General features: G+C 43.6%; 1 protein-coding gene across 1 annotated transcript in view; it reads right to left on the bottom strand.

Annotated features, from left to right (window-relative positions):
* Window positions 1-4044: 4044 nt before the first annotated feature.
* The window catches only part of SLAMF8 (SLAM family member 8), an 18136-nt gene continuing 8301 nt past the window's right edge, over window positions 4045-13879 (bottom strand). Inside the window, exons 3-5 of the mRNA XM_006895531.1 lie at window positions 6274-6579; window positions 6064-6185; window positions 4045-4098 (exon numbers count right to left, since the gene is read on the bottom strand). Of these exons, the coding sequence (XP_006895593.1) occupies window positions 4045-4098; window positions 6064-6185; window positions 6274-6579 (482 nt within the window). The remainder of the gene's footprint in view (window positions 4099-6063; window positions 6186-6273; window positions 6580-13879) is intronic.

The raw sequence follows: 13879 nt of genomic DNA, 5'->3' as shown, positions 1-13879 counted from the left end.
ACTGTTGTTGTGTACCTTCCAGTCAGAACCGACCCATAGCTGACTCTCCAGTGGGTTCTCAGGCGCAGTAATTACACAGGAGGAGATTGCCTGTTTCCCATGGAGCAACTGGTGGATTTGACCTGTGTGCCTTCAGGATTACAACACAGCTTCTTACCACTAAGCCACCAGCCACTAGAGCTCCCTTATTCATAGTAGAGCCTATCAACACTTGGCACACACTTGCTTGCATGCATATATATATAGAAATAATCTCCATGAAACCAGGGTTTTTAAGTTCTACCCTACTGACTGCTGAGTACCGAGAACCAGACCCAGCACACACTGGGGATTCAATCAATGTTTGCTGTTAGGTGCCTTTTAAAGTTCAAATCTCCATGCTTATTAGCACAACAATTGTCTTCTTGGAAGTACTTTTTTCTTTTTTCAGTGGAGGGCTCATCAATCTAGGAGCTGACAAAGGAGTCACTGGGGAGAGGAACATTTGTTTATTTGAGCAGTATAGGTCTGGGCAAAAAGGACTTAATACATCACACAATAAAACCACTGTCTAAATGCGGTTGTTAGGAGATACCTGATGAAGGGAGAACTGTAGATTTCACTCCCTGTAGAGGTAGAAAAGGAAGACATGTGGGAAGTGGTGAGGGAATGTGTTTTCTTTCCCCCTATAACTGCCATGGCTCCTTGGTAGATCTGAGGTTTCCTTTCCACATAATTTATAATGTGAGGTCAGTTTTATGTTGTTCAGTGACAAGGCATTGGAACTCTTCCTGGTGTCAGATGAGGGAAATGTAAGGTGTGTGGCCATGTGCCCTGTTCAGGTGGATGCAGGGGATGAAGAGGGTAAGGGGTCAAGAAAGAGAAAAGGGCTTGGCAAAACCAGGTGACTGGCATGAGGTCCTCAAGAAAAGCCAGCAGACTTTTTTGAAAATCCCAGAATAGTCAAGTGGAAGAGAGGCAGTGTACAGCTGGGAGGCCAGTTATGCTGGTCACTTGTTTAAAATGAAGCCACTGTCCAGAATTTATGGCCCTCTGGGGACATGTGGACGAGAGGGGAGACTGTTGGGCAGGAATTACATCCTGGGTGAAGTAATTGAAACTGCTTTAGGGAAATACTTCACTACCTTCCCTGTTTCTTTAATGTCTCCTTTTTCTTTATTATCTCTTCCTCTAAAATTTGAGGCCTCGGGAAAAACCTCATTACCTCTGGGAGGGTGTAACCCCAAATTTTATCAACTATTCATCTCCAAGTATAAAGTTAGCTTATCAAATTCTTCCAGAGTAGTAATAGCCCAGAGCGTTTCGGGACAGATCATTCCATGGCAGATTGTAGTTTCAAAGATGGGCACAATAATCACTTTTCTCCTACATGGTCTTCTTTTAAGTGACCTCGACAATCCTCCTACTGAGTTTTGCTCCTTCTTGAACCTGGGTGGATCTTCTTTATTTTTGGTTGGAGATGAATATGGCAGATTCTAAGATGCCTCAGCAAATTTCCTCTCAATAATTTTCCTTCTGATTTGCATCTCCTGGTTTGCCACACTCCTAGTCTCAAGCAGAAAGTTGTGCTGGAACTTCTTGCTGGCTGTGGAAAATGGGTCTCTCTTTCAAAGTTTATTCTTCTAGTGCAACCTCTAAGAGTGCTCTTTAGAGACAAGGATGGTAAAACTTGGTCTTACATATTTTGGGCATGTTGCAAGAAAAGGTCAGCCCTCGGAAAAAATACACAATGCTGGGAAAAGCAGAGGGTCAGAGAAAGAGAAAAGACCCTCAAAAAGATAGATCAATATAGTGATTGTAACAATGGGCTCAAGTCGAGCAGAGGTGGTGAGGATGATTCTCAATAGGGCAAGGTTCAGACCTGTTGTTAATAGGGCTACTATGAGAGGAGACTGGTCCTTGGAGAAGGACATCATGCTCAGAAGGGTGGACAGCTCAGGAGAGGAGGACCCAAGATGAGATGGATTGATACAGTATCTGGGGCAATGGGGTTGGTGTGTTGGAATTAATGAGTCTGGCTCAGGACAGGGAAGGGTTCAGAGCTGCTGTACATAGGGTCACTATACGTTGCAGGTGACTCAATGGCACATAACAACATACTATATTGGTTGTTTTAGATGTAAGCCTTTGTTTAGAGTCAACAAGATCTCATGGAGGGCCTTGTATTTAAAAGTTGGTTGTTATTATATTTTTGAGGAACATTCTTCTAAGTGTTACAGCACTCTTCTGTCAATATGCTGCACTGAGGTAACGTGGGGTTGCGGTGATGCTGAACCTTGTGCCATTGGGGTGTCAAATGGCATAACTGTTACCTATGGTGGACAGTGTTTGGGGGAGCTTCCACTTTAAGACAGGTTTGGAAGCAGGTGTGGCATCCACTTCCTAAACCACATTCCTCTGGAAACTCTATGAACTTTGAGAAATGATGATAGTTATAGAAAGGCTTCATGTCTTTTGTTCATAGGGTTGCTATGAGTTATGCTCGACTTAATGACAATCAACAACAACAACAGCAACAAACATGAGCTGTGTTATGCAGATGGCACAACCTTCCTTGCCAAAACTGAGAAGGACTTGAAGTGCTTGCTGCAAGAGGTCAAAGACTTCAGTATTCAATGTGGATTTAAGTTCAAAACCAAGAAAACAAAGATTCTCACCACTGAGCCAATTGGCAGCACCATGAAAGATGGAGAAGTGATTGAGATAGTTAATAATTTCAATTCAAAAGATGAATTGCAGTGGGAAAATCTGCTGTCAGCGTTCTCTCCAGAGTGCTGAGGAGCAATGAAGTCAGTCTAGAGATAAAGTCTGCCTGATCCAGGCCGTAGACTTTGCAATTACTTGCTATGCATTGGAGAGCTGGACAATGAGTAAGGGTTATAGAAGAAGAATTGATGCCTTTGAGTTGTGGTGCTGGAGAAGAATATTGAACATACCATAGACTGCCAAGAGAACAAACAGGTCTATCCTGGAGGGGGTGAAATCAAGTTTCTTCTTGGAGGCAAGGATTTTGAAGCTCCTTCTCACATACTCTGGGAATGTTGCCGGGTGAGACCAATCCTTGGGGAAGGACATCATGCTCAGGGTTGGAGGGACAGTTCAGGAAAGGAAGATTATGAGATAGATTGACACAGTGACTGTGGTAGTGAGGACAGAGGTGTTGGGGACTGTGAGATTGGCTCAGGATAAAACAGGGTTCAGAGTTATTGGGCATAGGGTCACTGTGAGTTGCAGTCAACTAAACAGCACATAACAACAACAACAACAACATGAGGTGAAGTTACCTAACAACAACATCTAACACAACAACATTGCTAGAAATTGAGGAGACCCTTAACCCCCACCCTAAATGTGCAGGATGCACGAGAGTCAATGGAGACAGTAATATCAGTAAGACATCACCTGCGAAGTGCTATCTGTTCTTAACCATGAGATGTCAGGCAACTTAAATTGTCCATAACTGCAAATTACCTTTGAAAGTCTGTAGAGTCAGATGACCTGAAAGTTCTTCAGGCCAGAAACAGAAATCCCTATCTCCCACTTCTCTCATTTTACCTTTTCTTATAATGCCTTGGTCATCAGGATGCATCATAATCTTAAACTGTAAGGACTAGGACTAGGGATGAAATGAAGAGTTTCTCTATTAGTTTGAATATTTACTGTCTTTTTACAACCCAGGATCCAAACTGGGGTCAATCTTTTGGTCCCAGTTGGTTAATATTTTATAAACAGTGGCAAGGGAGCAAACACCTTGGACAATCAATGTTCCTGTGAATCTTATATTATTTACAGTGTCTTTGAGGGACATTCTCCTCTCTTTGTAGAGTCCAGATATGTAAAGTGTAGTGAGGGAAAGGAAGGAGATGGATGGTTGTACCAGCGCTTCCTGTCCTCTCTGGCTGCTCCTGGGAGGTGAGGAGAATCTCATAGGAGACATGAGGGCCATTGACATTTCCAAGCATAAGTTTTGTACCAGAGCAACATATACTTGTGTAGTGGGCACCGGGCGATTAAAGCATCATCTCCTGTCCTTCATAGCAGACTCTACACGTCAGGACTCTCTGTCTCTGGAGCCACACTGTCAGCACAGGTGTCCTTCTTTTTCCCTGGAGAGGAGAGAGAAAGTTTGGAATTTTCAGTGTTTGGATTTTTGGCATCTTTGGCTTGGTCTAATGTCTCTACTTCTCAAAGTTCCTTCTTCAGATCACCTCAGGCAGTGTGTCAGCTCTCCAGATCTCCCAAGACTCTGGAATAGAAACCTATCAAGGAAAGATATTTCTTCCTAATGGCTAACTTTGATCTGCAGCTTTGCCATAAATTTAGCTGGAGGAGGCATAGAAACTTAGACAGGTGGACCCAGTTCCATGACAGGGCAGAGAGCATGTGGCAGAACTAGGTCTTGTGTGGAGCTTCTCCACTGTCCTAGGTTGTCAAGTTCATTCTGTTCCTTCTCATGCAACCCAGGTGTTCCTTTCTGAACTTTGAAAGGATGATTAGCAAGTTAGAGAGGCTAGTCACAAAGATCACATATTATAAGGTGCATTGATATGAAATATCCAGAATAGGCAAAAGTGTAGAGATTAAAAGTAGATTGCCTATGGCCTTTGAGGTGATGGCTGTGAAATGTGAACTTTCTTGTTGGGGATAATGAAAATGTTGAAAAGTTGATTGTGGTGATGAACGCACAGTGAATATGCTAAAAGTCACTGCATTTTACACTTGAACAGGTGAAGTATATGGTATGTGAATTCTATCTCAATAAAGCTATTAAAGAATAAGAGCGGCATTTAATCTTAATTCTGCATTTTCACCACAAATTCTGGGGACCATCAGAGGTAAAGGAGCTGGATTCAAACGTCTGCACAGCAGACAGGGCCCCTTGTCAGCGTCGAGCCTATTTCACCCTTGCTCCTTGGAAGAATCGGTCGTTCCCCTGGCCTAGTGGCTGGGCCAAGGCTCTCAGCTTCTGGGGTACTCTATCTTCTCTCTGTTGCTGATCTACTCTTTCTACCTGGAGACTGGCAAGTCTGGAATAAAAATGGACTTGTGGTCCAGACATTATGGAATTCTTCTTTCAGGGAAAAGGGATCCTGTGGCAGAGGCAAGGGATGTGCTGAATTTAGGCTTCTGAACTGGCCTCATCACCAAGTTCTTCTTTCTTTTCCTCAAAACCCACTCACTTACTCTCATTGCGATCAAGTCAGAACTAACTCACCGCTGACCCTCTGTGGGGTTTTTGATAGCGCATCTTTATCCTGAGGAACCACTGGTGGATTCCAACTGCTAGCGAGACCTGCGCTTTGGGTTAACGGTGTAACGTCCTAACTAGAAGGGTCCTCAGAGTTCCCTCTCCTCAAATGGGCTGCCCAAGTAGTCTCTAGCCAGGAGCTGCTTCGCACTGGGAGGCATTTCTAAGTGATGGTACTAGACAAGCAGAGGCTGAAATGTACTATCCTTCCATGCACTTGTCTTCTGAATACAGATTATGTTCCAGAAACAACAGTTGCATACTCAGTGGTGACCCAGACTCTGCCTTTTTAAAAGGGCTTAGAGTTCAGGTATAAGGTAAGTGTCTGAGTGCTGTAATTGGAGTGTTGCTGTTGTTATGTGCCATCAGGTCAGAACCGAATCACCCTTCAGTAGGTTTTCAGAGGCTGTAAATCACACACGAGGAAATTGTCCATCTCTCTCTGTAGGAGCAGCTGGTAGATTTGAACCATTTATCTATCAGGCTATGGACACCATTGACCTAGACTGAGGATAGGGAAGAATGTCAGAGGAGGCTTCCTGGAGCACATAGACCTTGAAGACAGAAAGGAGAGAATCAGTAAAGATGTGAAGTTGCGTGGGAAATCCTGTTCTAGCAGAAGGAATAGCATGTACCATGGCCTGGAGATAAATGTGAGAGAGTTGTTCATTTGCAGAACCACAAAAGGAACTTCATACTTGCTGGAAGCCAAAATGTAAGATTGAAAGGATGAAGAGATGGAGTGGCAAAGGTAAGATCTACTCCTGCTCTCCTCCCTCATAGATCCAGTCTCTCTACTCTCCCTCTCCATATGCGCGGCTCCTACCTGAGCAGGGACCACAGTGCCAGGCAGAGAGGAGACCAGCCAGGACCAGGAGCAGTGATACCGGTACCACCACTAGCAGCAGCACATCTTTGTAGGAGGTTTTCCCTGGAACTGGACATGGGGTGACAGTGTCAGAGGTAGAATGGGTGATTCTTGGTCTCTCAACCACTCCATAGATAACCCCTGGCCCTTGGCATACCTCCCTCATGGTGACAGCTCTCCCAGGGAGTGACTGTGGCTAAGTCCCAGCTGACAGGGTTGGAGACAATGCAGGAATAGGTTACATTCTTGTCACCTGGACCCAGGGAAATCCTTAACACCTGGCTATTTGCAAAGAGGCCTTGTTGTTCGAGACCAAAACCAATGGTCCTTTCCCGTCGCCAGCTATAGGTGACATCACTGATGTTGGGGGCCCAGCAGGACAGGAAGACCTGGCAGGTCTTGGGAGCTAAGGCTTCCTCCGCTGCAGCAATGTACACTTGTACCGTGGGCCTGGGCACTGCATCTGGGCGAAAACAGAAGAGCAGGCACGGGTTACAGGGGTGCCGAGCTGAGCTCCTGGGTTAGCTCTGGGCCCCACATCGGGCTAGATGCCAACCCTAAGTAGGCCCTCCTTGCTTACAAAACTTGCCTGACTTCCCTTTTCCCACAAGACAGATGTCAAACTTGTTAACCTGCTACTCAAAACTGTTCATGATACAGTTCGTGCCAACATCTTCAGTCATACAAGCATTATTTGTCATGTATTGAACAATGTCTTTCCCTCCCTTCAGCGATAGATATGTAATGATACAATGTAGAGGCTCTGTAATGATCCCCATGGTCTGATAAATCTAGTAGTAAAAAGATCAAGGATGGAATGCAACGCCCCTTACTCTCATCCCAGCTCTGAATTGTGTAGGGTGTGCTCGGTTACCCTTTTTATCTCACTACAGATCAAAGTGAAGCCAGGCTGCTCCTTGATTCTGAAGCTTCATCTGACATACTTTGGGTGTGTTACAAGGAGGGACCAGTCCTTGGAGAGGGACATCATGCTTGGGAGGGTGGAGGTACAACGCAGAAGAGGAAGACCCTCAATGAGATGGATTGATTCAGTGACTGGAGTAATCAGGATGAGTGTGTTAGAGACAGTGAAATTGGCACAGGATAGGGGAGGGTTTAGGGCTGTCGTACATAGGGTTGCTATAAGTCGCAGGAAACTAGATCGCACATAACAACAACAACAACAACAACAGCAGCAACAGATCAAAGAGGAGGAAAGTGAGCAGAGCAGAGATGGTGGTGGGAGGGTGAACCTCAGTATCTCTCTCTCTCTCTTTCTCTCTCTCTCTCTCTCTCTCTCACACACACACACACACACACACTTTCCCCAGGTGTGAAATGCCTCTGTTTAGATGCAGGTTTCTTTCCTGTGAGCTCCTCCACATAGGAGCAGCCAGGACCCTCGAGACCTCCAAAGAACACTGGGCTGACACATGCTGAAGAAAAAACAAAGACTCCTCTAGAACCGGTAGAAAGAGAGATAGAATCAGTGCCCTCAGTTTGGACTCCTAACCTCCTATATTTTAGAACTCTGGTGGCCTCACATGATTCAAGGCAACCAGCATATATTTCTGTTTGTTAAAGCCATCTATTTGTGGGATCTAGAACCGGGTAACCAAGGCATTATACATCCTAATTAATTTGCAGTTCTTATAACCATGTCAGGCAATTCCATACTTTTCATGTTTTCCTAAATGTATATATACCTTCCTTTCTTGTGTTCCTAAAAATTCCTACAGACCTTTAGGACCCAGTGTGGATTCATCGCTTGATGGCTGGACTGTGAAGTCTTGCTATTCCAGTTACATCTCTGAAAGCACCATTCTGCACTGCCTGCCTTTTGTTTTAGCATTTCACAGTCAACAAGAGATAATGCGCCCTTAATAAGTTAGGCAAAAAACCCCAAATGCATTTCCTAGCCTTTTAAAACTTACAGCTTGATGAGGAAGGCAGATATTAGCAAGAGATTTTAAATGTTGTTGTTATGTGCCATCGACTCATAGCCACCCTCTGTACAATAGCTCTAAACCCTGCCTTATGCTGAGCCAGTCTCAATGATTCCAATACACCTACCCCTAAGACCCCAGTTACAGTGTTAATCCATCTCATTCAGGGGCTTCCTCTCCTGTGCTGTCTGTCTCTCAGCCTTTTCAAGCATGATGTCCTTCTCCAAGGACTGGCCCCCTAAGAAAATATTGAAAGAGATGAGAGAGAGAACTGTTTAAAAAGGTATATATGATTAGGTATTATTGTCCAGAATGAAGGCTGCCTAGCAGAGTGGACTTGGGGGAGGGATTGTATAACAATGAAAAAAATTTTCTTTTACTTTTCAAAGAGAAGAACAAACTGGAGGGAAGGGGTGGGCAAGAAGAAAAGTGCAATGATGAATGAATGGAAATCCAAAATCTCTGTAAGTTTTCATTAAAATTAGTAATAAAAAATTAAAAAAATTAATAAGGGTGCAAAATGCTGTGAAGAATAAGTCCAGGAATGGGGGCTCTGTCTCTTTATCTTGTTAGCCTCAAATTCTCATTGCTTGTTGTGGTTAGGTGCTGTTGAATTGACTACAATTCATAGCAACCCTATGTTAATTTCACTGTCTCCGACATGCTGACCTCGTTGTCACAGTCACTGTGTCAGTCTATCTCCTCTAGGGTCTTCCTCTCCCACACATTGTTCCTCTACCCTTCCAAGCATGATGTCCTTCTCCAAGGACTGGCCTCTCCTGGCAGCATTCCCAAAACATGTGAGACAGACCTTAAAAATCTTTACCTCCAAGGAGCAATCTGGTTTTCATTCTGTGCAGGATAGACCTGTTTGTACTTGGCATGTTCAAGACTCTTCTCCAGCACCACAACTCAAAGGCATTGATTCTTCTTCTGTCACCCTTACTCATTGTCCAGCTCTCAGATGCATATCAAGTAATTGAGAAGACCATGGCCTGGATCAGGCACACCTCTAGACTGATGTTGCTCTTCAGCACTCTGGAGAGGACCTTGACAGCACATTTTCCCAATGTAACTCATCTTTTGATTTCTAGTGTCAAGAGTGTTGATTGTGGATCTAAGCAAGACAAAATCATTAACAACTTTACTCTTTTCTCCATCTCTCATGACACTGCCTATTGGTTCAGTGGTGAGAATCTTGGCTTTTCTTTGTTTTGTATCAGTGCATATATTTTTAAAATTATATTCATTTTCTCCCCCTCCCCTAGTCCACTTTGAAGAATCTTTGTTGGTTTTTGTTTGTTTGTTTTTGCATTTTTATGTTGAGACACAATCCATAGAGAATGATATAGTCCTTGACCTTCGGCAGCAAACACTTCAAGTCCTCAGTTTCAGCGAGCAAGATTGTGTCATCAGCACAATGCAGGTTGTTCATAAGTCTTCCTCCAATCCTTTCAAATAGTGAAAAAACAAAATCAAAACCATCCAAAACCAATCCCTAACTCATAGCGGAGTCAAATGTTAAAAAGTAGAACCCCTCTTAGAATTTTCTTTACTCTGGAAGCATAGTGGGTTATGTGTTAAGCTGTTAAATGGGAAAGATGAGGCCATTTCATAAAGTTAAGATTTACAAATGCCTTGGAATCCCTGTGGGTTAAAATGGATTTGATAGTGGTGGAATATTTAGGGAAGTGGATTGCCAATTTCTCCTTCCATAGCATCCTTTGGTGAGGTCAAACTGCCAAGCTGTATGTTAATAGCTGAGTGTGAACTATTTGCATCAATCAGGGATCATGGCAAATAGTAAACCAAGAGAACTTTTGAGTCAATTTGGACTCATAGTGACACTGTGGACAGAACATCCTCACAGAGTTACAAAGGCTGCCTGGCTCTTGAGGTGATTCACAGCCTCAGAAACCCTATGGGGCATTTCTTCTCTGTCATTTAGGGTTACTGTAAGTCAGAGTTTACTTAATGGCACTGGGATTATCTTTATGGATGCAGACTGCTACATCTTTCTCCTTCAGAGTTGCTGATAGGTTTGAACTGCCAGCCCTTCGGTTAATAGTCAAGCTCTTAACTGCTGTGCCACCGAGGCTCCTTCTGAGAAAAAGTAAGTGCTGCAGCAAAATCAGGCCATTAAAAAAATTGGTGTCCTAGGCGATGATTCCCCTCCAGTACAGGCAAGCTGATGTGTGAATCCTACCTACACAGAAAGGGTAATCATGGGGACCAGCGGGAGAGCTTTCTGGTGACAACAGGAGGGTTAGGCTCTGACAGCATTCCAGAGTCAAGCAGAGAAAACTCTCATTAATGCCGGCTCAGTCTGGTGGGATTTGTGATATGAAAAAAAGGGAGAAATTTGCTGGGCACACTAATAGTATAAACAAAGATTACAGGGGGGTATTTACACTACTTAAGAGGACAAGCTGCTTCCAAACACGATCAGGCACAGCAGAAACACCCATTGACATTTGTCGTAACTGATCCACTAATTCAAATCATTCTTATCTATTGTCAAAGCAGAGCTCCTAAGGATTGCTGCTTGGCAGCTTTGTGCAATTAGTTCTAATCACGCTATGTATTTGGAAGCAATAAAACAGCAATTTCCTTAAAATCTGTAATTCAGACACTGAGAACAAGGCATTTTAGGGCTTTTGGTGTGGGTGCTGCATGTATTATCTCCGTCAATGTCCTCACTTCACATGTGCAGCAGCTGAGGCTCAGCAGAGGAGAGACTAGCGTGCATTCTGGATGGCTGGGTAGTTTCTTCACTGCACCAGGGCAATAACCGAAGCAGGTACCAAGGGTGGAGGGCTGAAATCCAGCCAGGATGCCTCTGGCTGAGATACACAGCCTGATACAGGACTGTACACATCCAGAACAGTACTTGTCTAATTGTATCAAGTCACCTCATGGTGAGCAGTGCCCTGAATACTCACCTGAGAACAGTCAGTTAGCTGTCTCTGTGTCTCTCTAATTTGCTCATGCCTGCCTTCTGTCTCACCATTTGCCTCTTCTCAGCTGACGTTGGTACTCACTGCTTTTAAATCTGGACTTCCCCAATCCCACTCCTGCACTCCATCCAAATTCCTACTGAAGTAGTGGCTTGAGGGGCCATTTGTACAAGACTAGAGACTGACTGGGGTTACAGACTCACGTGCAAACTCAAATGGAGGCTGAAGAAAATGAAAACAAGTCCATGTGAATCAAAATCTGATCTTTAGTCAATCCCATCTGAATTTAAAAATCATCTTAAGAATAGGTTTGAAACATTGGACAGCAATGATTGATGACCAGATAAGTTGTGGATAAGATCAAGAATATCATCCATGAAGAGAACAAAAGGCCACTACAAAGACACAAGGGAAAGCAAAGATCAAAAAAGGATGTCAGAAGAGATCTTGGAAATTGCATTAGAAAATCGAGAAGCCAGAACAAAGAGAAGAGATGTTGAAGTAAAAGAGCTGAACAAAAGATTCAAAGGGCAGCTTGAGAAGACAAAGCAAAGCATTATAATGGAATTTGCAAAGACCTAGGATTCGAGAATAAAAAAAGGAAAAACTTGCTTGGCTTTTCTCAAACTGAAAGAACTGAAAAAGAAATTCAAGCCTTGAGTTGCAATACTTAGAGATGTTATGGGCAAAGTCATGAATAACCAAGGTAGCATCAAAAAAAATATGGGAGTAATACACAGAATCACTGCCTCAAAAAGAATTGGTTGACACTGAAATATTTCAGGAAGTGTAGTATGATCAAGAGCCAATGGTAATGAAGGAAGAATTTCAAGCTGCACTGAAGACACTGGAAAAAAACCAATAATAAGGCCCCAGGAATTGATGGGATACCAAAAGACACGTTTTAACTGACAGATGCAGCCCTGGGTGCTCAACAGTCAGTGCCAGGAAATCTGGAGGACGTCTACTTGGCTGTATTGCTCACATTCTCAAGAAAGGTGATCCAAGAGAGCGTGGAAATTATTATTAGCAAAATACTGCTTAAGATAATTAAAAAACGACTAGAACAATACACAGAGAACTGCCAGAAGTTAAAGCAGGATTTAGAAGAGACCGTGGCACCAGGAATATCATTGATGATGGATCCTGGCTGAAAGCAAAGAATACCAGAAGAATGTCTGTTTGTGCTTTATTGACTATGCAAAAGTATTTGACTGTGTAGATCATAACAAATTATGGCTAACATTGAGAAGAATGGGAATCTTAAAGCACTTACTTATTCTCACATGAAACCTATACCTAGACCAAGAGGCTGTTGAATGAACACAGCAAGGGAACACTGCATGGTTTAAGATTAGGAAAGGCATGTGTCAGAGTTTTCCTTTCTCCATACCAATTCAATCTATATGCTGAGCAAATTATTGGAGAAGGTAGGCTCTATGAAGAAGAATGTGGCATCAGAATTGGAGGAGACTCATCAATGACCTGTGTTACGCAGATGACACAGCCTTGCTTGCTGAAAGTAAGAAGGACTTGAAGAACTTGCTGCAGAAGATCAACATGGAGTGCATCTCAATGTCAAGAAAATGAAAATCCTTAACACTGGCCCTTATTGGCAAAATCATGATGGATGGAGAAGAAATTGAAACTGTCAAAGACTTTATCTTACTTGGGTCCACAATCAGTACACTTGGGACTAGCAGTCAGGAGATCAGGAGGCATATTGCAGGGGGATAGTCCACAATCAGGGACCTCTCCAAATTATTGAGGGGCAATGATGTTAGTTTGAGACCTAAGGTAGCCTTAATCACTTTCTATGCTGCTGAGAGCTGGACAGTGAATAAGGATGGCAGAGGAAGAATTGATGCCTTTGAACTGTGGCTTTGGAGAAGAGTGCTGAAAATTCCATGGACTTCCAAAAGAACAAACATGATACTCCTTGGAGAGGGTGCAGCCAGAGTGTTCTGTGGAAGCAAAGATGATAAACTTTGCCTCACCTGCTTTGGGCGTGTTGCAAGCAGAGGGTGTTCATTGGAGAGGGACATAATGCTTGGAAAGGTGGTGGTGGTGGGGACAGTGAAAGAGAGGAAGACTCTTGACCAAATGGGACAACACAGTGACTGTGGCAATGGGCTCAAGTCTGTCAGACTGTGAGGATGGCATAAGATAGGACAGGATTCAGATCAGTATTCGTAGACTTGATGGTATCTAACGACCAAGTAAATAAACGAAAGCTGAAAGACCTTCATTTTTAACAACCAGAAACATGACGGAAGTGATGGTGGGGATGGTGATAGATAAGGCAGATGTGGTGGAGGTGACAGCATGATGGTAAAGGGGATGGTAGTGCTGGTGGAAGTGGTGATGGAGGTGATGGTGGGGGGTGGTAGTGAAGGTGATGGTGAGGAAGTGATGAGGAGGTGGTGGTGGTAGTGGTGGTGGTGGTGGTGGTGGTGGTAGAGCTGCTAGAAAGAGACCCAGGCAGCTTCCTAAACCAGCACAGCCGCTCATTTGAGGTGCTGAAGACAGCTCCATGTCAGACTCCGGGAGACCCCACTGGAGCAAAAGGCAACCCAGCAGAACCCCCTGCTCACCCACAGAATCCTGAGAAACAAAAATAGTTGTTCAAAAACATTAGGTTTTGGGTTGGTTTGACCTGAAGCAATGTATAATACAATATCCTACAAATAATATGTACGTAAAATATCTTTAAATGTGTCTAAAAGGATTCTTTAAAAAATACTTTCTATAGTTTTTTAAAATCCTTCATGAGGCTTGGGAACACTAAAAAAATACATTGTTGTTGTTGTTATGTGCCGTCGAGTCACCTGCGACTCATAGCGACCCTATGTACAACAGC

Source organism: Elephantulus edwardii, unplaced genomic scaffold, assembly GCF_000299155.1.
Source record: "Elephantulus edwardii isolate Elephantulus edwardi_28Jun2011 unplaced genomic scaffold, EleEdw1.0 scaffold00168, whole genome shotgun sequence".
Lineage (NCBI taxonomy): Eukaryota > Metazoa > Chordata > Mammalia > Macroscelidea > Macroscelididae > Elephantulus > Elephantulus edwardii.
Note: the sequence above shows the minus strand (reverse complement) of the source record. Positions and strands in the feature narration are given on the sequence as shown.